This window comes from Dermacentor variabilis, unplaced genomic scaffold, assembly GCF_050947875.1.
Source record: "Dermacentor variabilis isolate Ectoservices unplaced genomic scaffold, ASM5094787v1 scaffold_18, whole genome shotgun sequence".
Taxonomy (NCBI): domain Eukaryota; kingdom Metazoa; phylum Arthropoda; class Arachnida; order Ixodida; family Ixodidae; genus Dermacentor; species Dermacentor variabilis.
In genome coordinates, this window is record NW_027460346.1 from 6,260,960 (window position 1) to 6,276,041 (window position 15,082).

General features: G+C 44.4%; 1 protein-coding gene across 7 annotated transcripts in view; it reads left to right on the forward strand.

Annotated features, from left to right (window-relative positions):
* The window catches only part of LOC142568320 (uncharacterized), a 258,619-nt gene that overhangs the window by 84,639 nt on the left and 158,898 nt on the right, over positions 1–15,082 (forward strand). For all 7 annotated transcript variants that reach the window (XM_075678322.1, XM_075678326.1, XM_075678323.1 and 4 more), the window contains 4 exons: positions 2,425–2,618; positions 6,887–7,026; positions 11,723–11,784; positions 12,929–13,067. In XM_075678322.1, coding sequence (XP_075534437.1) covers positions 2,425–2,618; positions 6,887–7,026; positions 11,723–11,784; positions 12,929–13,067 — 535 coding nt within the window. The remainder of the gene's footprint in view (positions 1–2,424; positions 2,619–6,886; positions 7,027–11,722; positions 11,785–12,928; positions 13,068–15,082) is intronic.

Sequence of the window (15,082 nt, forward strand, 5' to 3'; positions counted from 1 at the left end):
ACGTGACTGATTTGTCCACAATACGTCTGTCATGTGAATCCAGCTTAAATGATAGCAGTGAACGTAGTTCATCATGATTCGACTTCTAGTTTACCGGCGCCTCGAGCACTGTTTGCTAACTGCTTAAGGCAAAATGCCGATTCATAAACAGGATGTGAATGAGGGACCATTAAGGATGGGAGAAAAGAGTTTTAACACACAGGGGTGCGCAGAGGGCGAGGTTCCCTGGGAGATAATGAAACTTAAAATGGTGGGGAACCTTGCCTTGAGATGTGGCTTCACGGCAGAGTGCACTGCACTGCTTTGAAGCCATGCCTCAAGGTGAAATTCGCATATAATTTGCACCCGGACCTTACTAATAAAAAAAATATTGTAGTGCTGGTTATACGTGCAAAAATATGGTAACCTTTTTATTATCGATGGTAAACTTCAGTTTACCAGTTATAAGCACGACATGTTACGTAATGTGACTTGATGCTGTGTCCTGATAATGGCAGCTCCAGTCTGCTGCATGCATTTACATTGTCATCTTACAGCAAATCTGTTCTGCAGGCACAAGCAAGCTGAACCAAAGTTATGGAAAGAGAAAATTTTTTTCACCAGATTTTATCATGAAGCTACAAACATTTGTAGCTTCATGATACAATCTGGTAGAAGGCAATTTTCTCTTTCATTATCATATTATATACAAAGGTTGCATTCTTTGTAAAACTCATGCTTTGGGCAGCTTGGGGCATTAGTATATCACTTTATGTTTTCTTTAGTGGGCCTATGAGAGAAGCTGTATGGTCAAAACATGTGATATGAATATGATATGAATGAATGTGATATGAATGCATTGACATTCTGAGTATTGATCAATTGCTAAAGAAGATTTGTCTACTAGTATGCACGATGTGTGCCTACCAGGCTCGTTTCTGTGGTCGTCAGAAAATTGTTTTGTTTTGTAATAGACGAGTTTGAAGTGCGAACTAACGTATTATGAAAACGGAAAATTAATGTGAAATTTGTTTGACTTGGAGATTTTTTGGTTAACAGGTCTGGTTGTAGTGTTATAGCTTGGTTAAAATGTTCATATGTACTAATGCAAAAGAGATACGTATAAGTATGAGTGCATCAACCATAGAGTGCACATAAATTTGCTCTTAATTTCTGTTCGTGGAAATACTTCATCCACCCTGGTACATGCTGCAAGTTTTAAACATATGTGTTTTTGCTTGCACCTTTTAACAAAAGCCCTACGAAACCTGAGTTGATGCTGAAAGTTAAGAAGTGAATTCTCAATGCACTGTTTCAACGCATGAAATAGGGTATGGTCAGACTCCAGTGTGGTGATCGCCCTTAGTCTGTTTTGAGACAGATCCATAATTAACATTAAAGAAGGAGCATGCTGAATCACATTTCTTTATTTTCAATGCGTATGTTTTCCTTGGGTTTTAGTAGTGAAATATCTCTGCTTCAAAGCTTGAATTTCATTTTGCGGGATGTTTATGTTGCTAAGTTGTTTCTAGTGTTTGGAGTGTGAGAAGTTTTGTTTCAAATTTAGATTGAGTTCCTTGTAACTTTTGAACAGTACGACTCATTTTTTTGGTGTTCCTGGTATCTCTAGGTCAGGATTGTGGTGGTCTAAAGGCTTTTGAGATTGGTATAATTTAAGTGAACCATATATGTGTGGGATTGAGGATCCTCTAGAGAACTAAAGGAAAATGGAGGCTGTTAGTTATTTTGGGGCTCTGAAGGATGTTTTGAGGTACGTTGCTACCACAGTACCTAGTGCCCAATGAGCATATGCTTTGCATGGTGGCCAACGAAGCGGTGCGCCAGGGAGTTATGCTGGCTTAGAGGATTTAATAGTTTCTTGGTAGTTCAGGGTTCATTTCTTTATATTAGTAAACTGCAAGTGAAATACTGCTACTAAATTTACATTTTGATATAGGGATTATTCTACTACTTTTTGATGCTCTATTATTTAAGGTTAATATGGCTTAAGATGTCGGCACTCTGGAAAGTCCTGTACATGTGAAGAAACTGCTTATTTATTCCTAATTTGCTTTTCAATAAACAATGCTTCAGTGCAATGTAGTGACAGAAACTTGCGACGTTATCAGTTTGGGATGTGAACATTGTTTTATATTAATTATGAAAACAGCTGTTATTTATTTTAAATCTATTTAAAAAGTATTTGAGATTTGATTTGCTTCTTACACTATATTCGATTTGTATTCAGTTCAGTCTAAAAACTTACTGCTCGTACATCCCTAGTTTTCATAAGCTGGTCAACCTAGATGCTGAAGCTGGACTCCCTTTTGAAGAGACTGGCTCTTGTAACTTGCATGTGGGAAGTTTTACTAGAAGAAAGTTCAAGAGCTGTTTTCTTTCTCATCCCAGTAAAATGGTGCTGCTTAACATCTTTTCTGTCCACAGCTATAAACAGCAAGTGGATGCTTACTACGCTCGACTAGGCTACAACCCGGCACAGATAATGGAGCGCCTCAGTGTGCATTCTGGCCGATCATCGGCCAATGGAGATTCGCGTCGTGATGAGAGCTTTGCTAGCAACACGGAAGATGATTGTGATCCCAGCATTCTTGACAATGAGTCCACACGCCTCGACCATGGTAAGATATTTGTTTGTGTATGAAGAAACCAAGCAAGGCATAGCTGCTCCAAGCATTAGGATAGAAAGGGAGAAACTGTGTGTGAACATCGAGTAGCAGTATGCAAATGCAATGTTATGTGATCAGAATTCATTTAGGAGATGTTACGTGCCTGGTTTGTGTGATCATTCAAACAAGGAAAACAGTGTTCGGCCTCTTATGAGAAAAGGGCCTGCATCTAGGATCGGTTAAGATAGTCAGGTCTCGGGAGATTAAACAGGAAACCAGCAAAAAGATGAGTACACAAGGGACAGGATGAGTGTTCCAGGTATTTCTGGATGGGGTGGCCCAGCTCTCCCAATGAAAGCACTTGGAAAAGATTAGGAAGGAATGGGTGAGATAACTGACCACTGTCAACTGCAGGTATTGCAGTTTTTAAATTACATTACTGTGAAACCTCGTTAAACTGTAGTTGGCGGGAGCTCGGAAAAACTATGTACTAAACAGTAGTACTGTTTAACCGAAATAGCATGAGATCGCCCACTTACCTTTCGAAAACGGAACTCAGAGAGAGTGCGATGAAAGGGGAAAAAAAACATGCAGTATTTATTCACTTCGTGCGACAAAAGTGTTTATTTTCGTTTGATGCCGCGGCGGCCTAGCACGACGACAGCGGCCTCAAACTTACTGAAGCTGCGTGCCAGCTTTTCAGCCAGCCCCCTTTTCTCAGCAAACACTCGCATGGCAGATTCCTCGTTGGCGTTACGTATTCTCCATGCACACGCGCAGTAGTGCTGCAGAAGTCCCGGGGGCGCATTTTCATTGCTGGGTGCCGGAGTTTGGAATACTTTTTGTTTGGAATAGAGTTACGTTATCGTGCCCCTGTTCTCGTCGTGACGATTGCATTCATTAGGCTGACGTAACGCGTAGTTTCTGCCACTGTTGGGCCTGAATCGCCCGTGCTGTCGCTTTCCGTGTCGTCCTTATCACTGTCGCTAGGCGACACTTCGGCAGCAACAGAAGCAACGATGGCGAAAAGTCGAACCTCGTAGCCGACATGTCTTCGGGGTCGCAGCAGCGCTTCCGAGCAACTTCTTCGCATTCCAAATGCCATACACCGTAGTCAACAGCAGATCCTTGTCGTGTGCCAGCGCCAACTTCTTCATGTCACGTTCGATAGCATGGACGATTTCTAATTTGCCTTCTATGCTAAGCACCCGGCGTCTTTTTTATCCGAGCTTCAGATTGACGTGAGTCTTCGCTTTCACGACGCCATAACGCTCTCTGGCACGGCGTCGAAATGATGTTGATGTTGATGTTGATGTGGCTTCACGCTCAAACGCACAGGGCGCTTGGAGGCCGTTGTTCCGATCTCTGAGGCTTGTTGTTCTGCCTGGCCGCCCGCCCGATAGAGACGACGCACCGCCGTGTTCGCGCGACGAAAAGTTGAAACGCTACGTTTTAACCGATGCGTACGCAATAAGCTGGTACGATTTATGCGGATACAAAACACATTATGTTCAATGGCCGCTGAGTCGGGGATTTGACTTTACTACTTTTAAAACGAAACTACTGTTTAAGTGGGTACGGTTTAACGAGGTTTTACTGTATAATGTGAAAATCCTTCCATATGGAGGCTGGGATTGGATTTGTTTTGGCCACTCGCGAAATCTTAAGATTCCATTCATGGAACCTGTGGGTTTCGTGGAAACCCCTGGTCTTTAAGAAAACAAACCCAGCAGTGCAGACATCAATTCGGTATCCCATGTCTGGAGTCACTCAGTGAAGGGCTCAAGTATATCATCCATGCTTTCTTGTGAAGCATGTATAAGACCGTGAGGCCTTTTGCATTCTTGATGTAGTGTGGCGATGTGCTTTTGCTGATAACAAATGGTTGTAGTTTGCACAAGCCACCCAAATTTGCCGTGAGCAAAGTGAGACATTTACTTTGCTCATTTTTCCTCCATGACATGTACTGCCCTCCAGATTGAATGTTTTGTTGGGGAGGTGACATTTTATCAGCATTGAAGATTTCCAACCGTGCAAGAAGTGATCTCATCCCGTTAGGAGAACCGAACTTGCAAGGACACCGTGAGGCACAACATTTGATATATCAGATGTGCTGGTGAAGCTGGTGAACATGAGTTCAATACATCTATTGTATGGTGCTATGCTTTTCCATGGGATTTCTAAGCAGATGCTATGACTGTTCAACATAGACAATAGTTCAATATGTCTGGGTTTGATATATCCAGGATTGCCTGTATGTATGTATGTATGTATGTATGTATGTATGTATGTATGTATAGTGTTAAAGGCCAAGTTAACATTGCTTCCATGTATTCATGCCTTGAAAGATTGTTTCATGTAGAAACTTAACATTTATTGTTCTCATTGTAGTGTTGAGCTACAGAATTGATACGTTGGAATATTGGTAGTAATGATCACACCTAATATAAGTTTCGAGATGATGCGAATTTTTCAGAAGTCCCAGCTCAAGTTCATAAGCTTACAGTCTGCTAAATTTCGAATGTTGCGAACTGCCTTTTGCGCTGTGGTGAATGATACAAACAATCCAGCAACCGTGTGAGCCACAGTGGAGCTGGCGAGGAGGCACTGGTTGCATTCCTATTTGCTAGGGTGACCTACATCACTAAAAATTATTTTACTTTCTGCAGTATCATGCAGTTTGTCTGCAGTTTTCAAACACTTCGTAACTTTATCAGGAGCCAGCAATCGCATGTGACCCATTCTTTCCGCATCAACAAGATCGGCGACATTCGCTTCCATGGGCAGCCTTATTTCTGTGTTACATGTCCTCGGTCGTCTTTGGCTCCCGATAACATTTCAAAACTTTTCTACCTTTGCACCCGTCGCACCACATGATACGAAGTAGCTTCACCACCGAAAAGAAAAGCAAACAGATTCTCTTACCTTGAGCAAACCATGCCCTTATCACTATCATGCAGCAGCTAGGACATAGCAATGAATGAAACTCGAAATAAACCGGCATACCTTGAAATGTAGGCCTCGGAACATGTGAAGTGCGCAGTTCACTGCTGCTAAAATGTGTGCAAAACAAGCATGCCAGTGTTGCGCCTCGGGGTAGTGTTTAGGCCAGGAATCCTCCAGGCATAGGGATGAGTACGTCCAGGAGTAGGAGCGAAAGAAAAAAAAAAGTTTATTTGTATATTGAAACAAGTAGTCTGATTCTAGTCAAAGCTCTCTCAGTCACACTCAAGAGGTCCTTTCTCAGCAGTTTTTCCCCTAGTTCCCTACAGAAGTGAAATCGATGACCTTGTTGCAGCCAATCAGAGGGGTCGTACTGTTCACAGAACTCTGCCTCTGATGTCCAACCTTTGAAGCAAGGATAAGGCAATCTGGAAATGGGTTCACTCTCCTTCCATGATAGTCAACACTGGTTCCTTGCTCTCTGTGACGGTCAGCTTGTGAGGGTGAGGCGACTGGCCTTCACGGTTGTCACCTCGAAGTGAGCTTCTTTGTTTGCACGTCACAGTAGATGTCAGGGGCCCCATCGCCATCTAGGCGAGCGTAGATGAAGGGGCTGCCTTGGGGGAAACACTCAAAAGAATGCGCACTGCTGATTTGAGACACTTGTTTGCCCGTCACAGTTGTTGTCAGGCTCCATCGCCTTTTAGGCAGGCACTAATGAAGGTTGGGACGCACCCAAAGAATACACACTGCTGATTTGGGGTGCAATACCTCCGAGTCAAATATGTGTTGGCTACACTAGCAAATTGCGACCCTAGTTTCCTCGTTTTGCACTTGCTTTTGTTACATTTGCTTCTGCATGGTGAAATACGATGCTGTGACTATCGGAATCTCTAGTCTCCCGTGTTTACAGTAATACCAAGACGGTGGTGCTATTTCACTAAAAAGCTGTGCTCACATGATGAGCAGTGAACCTCTTGAAGCCCGATTGTCTTCCTGATTTCGAAGACAACACACTAAAAAAGTTGAGTTTTCTCAAATGCTGCTGTGTATTTCTTCCAAATACTTCACCATGAGATGAAAAATAAATTTAGGAAATGGAAAGCTTGAGCAAGTTTGCCATTTTATTGCAATGTCTCCCCTTACTTTTTAAAAAAAATTTTGTTTTTGGTTATATGAATTTTTTTGCGGTCCTGAGAGATTCATATCATTGAGGTTCTACTGTAAATGGCTATTTGCTGGTCCTTTTGACTACTTTCCCTTTTGGCTTGAAAAGATGCCCCTCCCCACACTCCAAGATAACCTACACTCATCTCCCCCTGTGGTTGCATTCGCAGTGCCCCAACCAGAAGAGGTGAAGAAGTTCTCCCGGCCACACCCACTGGCTTGTTTCTGTGGGGCCAATGGTCTGCTCAAGCTCGTACCAACCCTAAGCAGTGGAAACCTGCCGCCTCCTATTGAAATTCACAGCCTCAAGGTAGGCTTCTTGCAGCTGCAGATACTGATATTTTATAATTTTGTTGATGCCACTTTTATTGCTTTGGTGGTGTTATATCTAGCTGTCTTTTGATTTTTTTGCACCGTCCTCATGTCGAGGATGGTGTTCCTTGCTCCATGTTGAGATCACCTCACACATGTACATTTGATTCTCGTCAGGCATAGAATTCAGCCCATTCTGCACAGTTTCACTGTAGATGTTGTTGCTCGTACTTACCTTGCTTCAGACGCATGTTGAGAAAATTTTTGCTGGTATGATGCACGTACTGTCCGTGTTGGTGTTAAGCATCTGTGTTGGCGGTGCAGAATATTGTGGTGCCATCTAGCATGCACTTGGCAAATGATGGCTCTTTTCATAAAAGAGTTTGGCCCACACCGTTTTTTAGTCATTTCTGGCCTTTGATGCTTTTGTTTGCTTCCTTGCATAATTTGACATACGACACACAAGAGGAGGCAGACAAGATGACACAAAGCAATGCAAACGCTAAATGTAACTTGTAAGACGTCAAATTAGACTTTTGCTGACTAGCACTGCCGGTAATCAAACACAGGCAACTATGCCTGTGTGTAGCTGAGAGCTGGATGCACCAACCAGTGAGCTACCATCCGAGCTGCATGCGGGGCAGTTTGAGTCAGGCTTAGCCCTTTGAGGGTAAATTTTTTCCGCCATATGCGACCACCTAGAGTAGATTTTTTTTTATTGCAGATTCCAATTCTTCTTCGGGACTTATTTTGAAAAAAATTTACTGCAGTTTCTTTAGGGGGACCATAAAGTGAGAAAAAAAATATTTTGCGTTAGTATATGTGTACTCTTCACTCATGAATAACAGCAATAAAAAAGGAAATAAACTTATAAGAATTAAAAATTTGATGTATTTTTATAGACAGTTGAAGGCCTTGAAAATGCGCACACAATAATATTTCGCAAGACTCAAGTGTTCCTGCTCTTACACTAGTATGTACATCCATAGCGTAATCGAACTGCGTAAATGCGCACACTCAAGAAAACGATGTGGTTGTGTGCCCGTCAAAAACGCATGTGGGACAAACTTCCGTAATCTTCATCTTATCGCCAACCAGAGGCAATTAGTTTTCGCGAGTGTCAAAAAAAAAAAAGAAGAAAAAAGAAAAAAGAAAGAGCACCGGAAACGCATGCACGGAGGCATCTTTCCTGTGTGCACCCCTGTGATCACTAAACGAGCGAGAGAGAGGCGGTCGCCCTTTTAGCGATTAGTAACGAGATAGTCATCAGTTTTGCAAGCGCAAGAAGCCGAAACCGCCCGCGGAACGAAATCCGAACCGCTGCCCGCCCGCACGCTCGCCAATGCGCAAGCAATAATTGGCGGCGAGGAGTTACGGAGTCGCCATCTGTCGGAAGCACCTCCCTTGCGTAGTATGAGGGATCACGCGGGGCGCTCCTCATAGGTTTCGCTTACGGTGCTCAATAAAAACACCACGTGGCAGCCCTCCTGGACATTTATGTAGGTACTCTCAAAACTAGGGAAGTTTTTGACTGTCGATATAATAATCTTTGGCAAACTGAAAGCACAGAATCGTTTACAGACGCTATCTCTTTACCGAATACGCACAGTGAACGCCACTGCGCACGGTCACCACAATGGAGTCTCCCAAACCGGCTTCTTGTGTGAAAAGTAGCCAAACGCTGAGAATAAAACTATGTGAAACATGTTCTTTTAGTGGGCTGTCTGTGTAACCAAATGGGGCATAACAGAATGAAGCTTCAATGCAGCTATCGCACAGGGTCGCAGTGACCGACTGTGCGTCTGCATGCATGTCTGCGCACAATGTTTTGCTTTCACTGTGAGCGCGTTTTCGCACCATGCCGTGAGCTTTAGGCTGTGGCATATGAGCATTTGACAGTACACTAGCAATCATTGTTGCGCGGGTGTTATCAGAACTGTTCAAAAATAATTCTGTTATAGAGACTTCGACGCCTAGCTACGGCGACTGTGATGTGCCGTCATGATGATTCAATCTTTTTTTGTCTTCTAAATTCTTGGACATTTCAGTATTATTTCTCAAGTTGCATTGCACTGTATGTTTATCGGTCTTCTCAGCGTGCGATTTCCCTCTGCTTCTTTTTCGTAATCCAGTGCATTAATTCATATCACAAACAAGACCATGCATATGCCATGTTTTTTTAATGTGCGTCTTGCCGCTCCCTTTCCGTTCCAGTGAACTTGCCAGTATCTAGCATCAACAAGTTCATCTACCAAACTGTCATGACATTAGCCGGGCAGTGGGCGCGGGCGAGCGTCTCAGTGCGCTTTTTCTGCTACTCACCGAACATTGCGCAGTCCCGGTGCCATAGCAGAAATGTTCCTCGCATCTGTTCTTGCTGCATACCCGGGTTGTAGCCGATGGCTGTCTGCCAGTGCTAAGTTTCGCCAGCCGAGCTTCACGCAGCTCCTTGCCCTGCGGCTACGTGTGAATAAGGCTGACACCGGGCTCCGTTGTGTACGTGTGGCACTACGGCACCGAGCAGTAGTCTATCATGCTGCACGCCTCCAAAGGCAGCCGCTACCTATTATAGTACTTTCAAATGTTGTCAAGCAGACACCCAAGGCGCTAAAGCCTCACCACTTAATCAGAACCGCGGCGCAGGTGGGACTTTAAACTTTTGTTTTCAGCTCGCTTCGGCGCTTCCGAAGCAGCCGACGCAGCCGCTGTGTCCACGTGATCCATCATGCCACGTCACGCCGACGGTGGCGCTAGCTTTTCCAGTGGTGGAGCTCGCCCCCAATATGGACACGCGGGAGCAAACTAGCGCTAAAACAAACCATGCAACGAAAACCGAGAGAGAGAGAGGCGCGCAAAAAAAATTTCCTGTATTCTTATTTAGTGGCGGCACATGACAGGAAAGAAAAAGTTTGGAAATTGGTGTGCTTTTTAAATGTACCGACGCCGCCATAAATATACGGCATCGACCATTTTTGGACTTGTTCACAGCGCCGTATATTTAAGTCATTGATCCTCAAAGGGTTAAAGTATGCATGCAGCCTTGGAGTGCAATGTCGTGTATGCATCTACTTCAAAGCATGAAGACCTTGCTGGTGGTCATCAACTCTTTAAAATTGAACTGGTGTTGACATAAGTGTCGATGAGGAATACAAAGTGATTACATTAGGAAATGCTGTGGATGGTGATAGTTGCAGGGTTTGCTGTGCGTTAGTTAACTGACAAATAAGTAGCTTGGTCATTATTTTTGTTTCTTTGGATCGGAAGTAACCAATGCTAAATTCCAATGGCAGATTCAGTGTGCTCCACAAACTCTGTCATAGAATACCATCCTTCCGTGAAGGGACTCTTCATTTTGGGCTTTGAACAGTGCTGGTGGAGCTGAGTGCATGGTAACACTCTGGGCGCGGGGTTCTTTCCTGCTACTTTCAGCCCTAGAGTTTCCTACAATAATTATTAGAGGGTACTCTGGCGTTGCAATTGTTCAGCCACCAGGGGAATGATTTGTAGTACATGGATTTGCATGACGTTCATGCTTGGGGCTTCAGACGTTCTTGTGGCTTTGTTTATTACGCTTTATCTGGACCTAAATTATACTAAATTTCAAGCAATTTATGCTTTCTTCAGTGCAAAAGGTAATAAATTCTGCAAGCATGCATAATCATTGCTAATTGTAGTGGTTCCACATGTCCATGCATCTGTGGCATAATGGTTGCAATATTGAACTTCTGCACCAGAAGTCCTGTGTTCGAATTCGGCCGTCAGACAATTTTAATAATGTTTATTCAATTATTCATAATTCAGTACTTCCTTAAAAGTACTTTGTTAAAAACAGACACCCACTGGCGGTGGGTGCCTCTTTTCTTCTCGCTGGTATCCCAGCCCAGCCAATCAGCACTTCAGCAGCAGCTGATATGACATGTCCAATAAGTGGGTGTTTACAACCATTAGCTTCTAGCTGCTTGAGTTTAAGAGACTGCTTTTCATGTAATCATTTTCTCAGTGTGAAAGAGAGGCTGGTACAATACGAATGACTATTCATTGCTGCCGCGAAACTTTGAATTGCTTGCTTAATATTTGGTATCATCTGCTACACGGATGATTTGAGTGATTGGCCACTACAGTAAATGGCCACATTGCCTGGACTACTGGTCCAATTCGCTGATTTCTGTGGAGTAGTCTCAACTGCTCCATGGAGTGATTTGGGCTTCAGATTTGTTCTCCATCTGCCATTGCAACAGACTTCTTAAAAAAGAGAGCTGAAAATTTTGCTTGAAAAGTGCTCTGAATGTCACATTGGAATTCAGGCTATGGTAAAACCATTGGTTGATTCCCCAGCTTGGGGGCCTGGGCCAGAAATGTTTGGGCAAAAATGAACAATCAAGATGCAAATCTTGCCAGCCAGGTCTCCCATGTCCCTGCTGTGTCATGCTGGGTCCAGTAGAGACTGTGTCCTCCTATTACGTTTCACTAAGCCTGCCACGTGCTATTGCCTGTTTGCTGTGCACCACACCGTTGAAACCAAACATCTTGGGTATCCACAAATTTGCAAGATGTCATGCAGCATGAGACATAGAATAAAATATGCTTCCTAATAGTGTTCAAGTAATATATTGCATGCATGCTGCATGCTTGCACCTACTTTATGTGGGATGAGCTGTCAGTTTATTGTTTCGTAATTCTTTTCTGGTGTGCAGCACTTGTTCCAGAAGGATCCACAGTTCCATGAGTTGCAGGCATTCCCAGGACCTTTGGTCAGGTCAGCTGCGACTTTTATTTCTCTCACTGCACTCGCTATTTTTATGCGTACCTCAATGGTTATGGAAGATGCTTTGCTTTTCTACAAATTTTATTATCATTTGATGCTTATGATGCACAAGACTTCTTTGAATCTTCTAAGCTTACTCCTGTTTCCTCAAGGAGGTAACCATTTCAGTTGACGTAAATAAATACTCATAGTATCTGCATGATGCATAGTTGCCAGTTATCACAATGGTAATTTTATTCTGGTTCATTCTGTCCTTATGCAAAGCCCCAGCTAGTAGTAGCACTTCTATCAGCCAAGCCAAGCCTTCTGTTAATTTAATTTCAAAAGTGGCAGAAGGTTGGATAATTCATCAGTAGTTGACATGCACAAGTGAGCTTGTGCTAGCCTTTGCTGTCACATAAGTCCCATCGAGGCACCCTCCGACATGTCAGATGTGGTCTTCCTTGAAAGATAATGAGCTTAATAGCAGGTAAAATCTTGGTAAGTCTGTGCAACATTCAGTAGCTCCAAGACAGTGAACAGGTACACCTTGTTGCTGGTTTTCAACTGCCTCACACATCGTCATGTGGCGCAACCTGGGGTGAGGGCAGGGCCTGCAGTAAGGACGGCAAAGCTCAGCAAAATTTGAGGCACTGATGCAAAGCTAACAGGATTGGTGCTGAATGCAGCATAGAAAGCGGTCTGATTTGTGTGCCCAGCAAAGTACCATAGCATTCATTAATTATGTGTTCATGCTTTCTGGTCTCCAGTGTTTGTGGAGGTTGTAGTGTCTACCATTACTCTATCAAAAGAAAAGCATACAAAATTTATGCGCAGTAAAGTATAAACAGCTGACATAACTATTGGTGTAAGCCTTGTAGTGATGTGTGTGCTAGGCACGCTAACCGATAGGACATCAAAGGGGATGCTGATCCCTTTCTCTCTCTGTTTATGGGTGAAACATGCACAATGCAAGTGAATAAACAAAAAGTGCTTCTTTTAAATGTTAGCGTTCAGTAAGCATTTGTTGGAATTCAATATAGCAGCTAATTAAAACCATTTCTCCTGAGATGAAATTGTCTGATAGAAATAAGTGTTGCTCATGGGTATTTATTTTTGCGAAAACAACATTACTCCATTCCACTCCCTGACACAGGTCTGAGACGCACAAGAATGATGTGATCCAGTTCTGCACGCAGAAGATCCAGTCATTCACCGAAGACCCCAGCTTGCCTGACCGGTCATCACACATCCTCCTTTGGGAGCTGCTTGTGCTCATGCTCAGGCAAAACGGGGTAGGCACCGCTCTTCTTGCCGCTCATTGAAGGCATTCCCTCTCCAGGTCTTAGTGTGGACCTGCAGATGAAAAATAATTGAAAAACGCCATCTCCTTTATGCTTCCCTCTGCTGATGTGTCTTATTCTAGGAACATAATACTGTACAGATGAGCCCTTAGCATTGGTCTAAGTGGGATGACGTGCAGATATTTAGGCTTAGGAGCTGCAAATAATTTTTGTATATTCCATAAAGCAGTTTGCTTCTTTCACCCATTATCTTCAGCTTATGCTGCTCTCCTCTGTTATTGAATGACTTTTGTGCAAGGAAGGTTGGCCTATTGCTGTGTGAAATTGCCATTGCTTAGAAGCGAAGAAAGAGGGCGAACATGTGAGGGGGAGCTGACATGACTAAAAAATGATTTCATACAGAAGGCAGTTCATTGGCATATGTCATTTTCCTCTCTGCTTGCAGGAGAATTGAACACAGGCAAAAATGTGTACATACAGAGGGCAGTTCATTGGCATACCGTATTTATTCGCGTATAACCCGCACCAAAATGTGAAAAAACGCGTTTAAAAAGTGGGGGTGCGGGTTATCTGCGAATTTTTTCCTTGGGAGGGGGGGGGGGGGGTCGGCTTCACCGCAATGTGCGGCGGCCTCCCCGTGTAGTCCGCCATCCCCATCGTCATCGACGCTTGTCAAGCCGATGAAGGGCCAACGAAAGGCCAGCATTGGGCCTCTTCGATTTTCAGAGTTCTGGCAGCCCGCTGGGAGCCAGACGGCAGCCAGCTAGTTCCGGTTCTGACAGGAAGTCACATGGGCTGGGATCCCAAGACAACCCGAACCTGCCCGAAGTTTGCAAAATCGAACGCCGGTACAGCTGGCCAAATGTAAACATGCTACCAGCATGGCAGCGCCCGTCGAGGCCGACGCGCGCTCGGCGTAGTCGGCCCATTTATGCGTTGCCAGCTTGAAGATATATTGTTGCATTCAGGAATACGATCACTTTCGCGCGATTTCGCGCGACTCGGCGCAGGACGCGTACTCGGCCAACCTCGCCTTGCGCAGCACAACAGATGGCCTCCGACGAGGCGGATGACAAGACGCGAAATCGTGATCGTATACTCGAAAGCGATAGCTGGAGGATCCCTGCTCGCAGCGATCACGTCGACCACCGGCGACATTGATGAGTTGGCGTTGTGTCATCACAAGACATGAGAAAGCAGGTTATCGGGTATGTCTCACACGCATAAAATTTCGCGCCGACCTGCTTGGGCTTCGATTTCAGAAAGTTTGTTGTCGCTGATGGTGCTTCTCATTTATGGAGCTGAGGACGCGGCTGGCGCGCGAAAATGCACGTCGCCTGTGACCAGCGAAACGTTTCACACAAAAAATAACATTGGTCGCAATCATGAGAGCAATAAGCCAATGTACGTGTACGTGTCTAATGTACCGAGTGCAATCAGTGTATTCTTATATAAACGGCCTGCAATTCGAACACATATCGGTTTCGAGCTGCCACCCAAGCATACGACGGAGAGACGGAGCGAACACGGGCTAGCTGCAAAGCCTTCGCTAACTGCAGAAAAAGGAGATACCTCCGCATACATACGCGAGATATGTGAAAAGGAACACCACCAGTGAAAGACGAACCCAAAATGTACCGCAATGTGTGAATGAGCGCCAACAACTTGCGTGGAACACGATGCAGTTAACATGCACGCATGAGAGCGCGGCGCTCTGTTTACCTCCGCGAAGAAGCAATCAGGGGACAACCCCCCACACACATATACACACACACACACACACAAAAGCTTCAAACGGTTCACCACGGCTCGTATCACACCGCTTCGCGATGCGGAACGGAGCGTTAGCACCTAAAGAGATAACGCTAGAAGTAAGGAAATCCGAAGATGACCGTATACAGTTGGCTGAGCGAGGTAAATGTAAGTCCTCAAGCGCCCGCGTTGCAATCCGTGAAGTCCCAGCAAAGATGGCGGCGAGCGCCCATCGCCTGTTTTAGTCGTCTGCT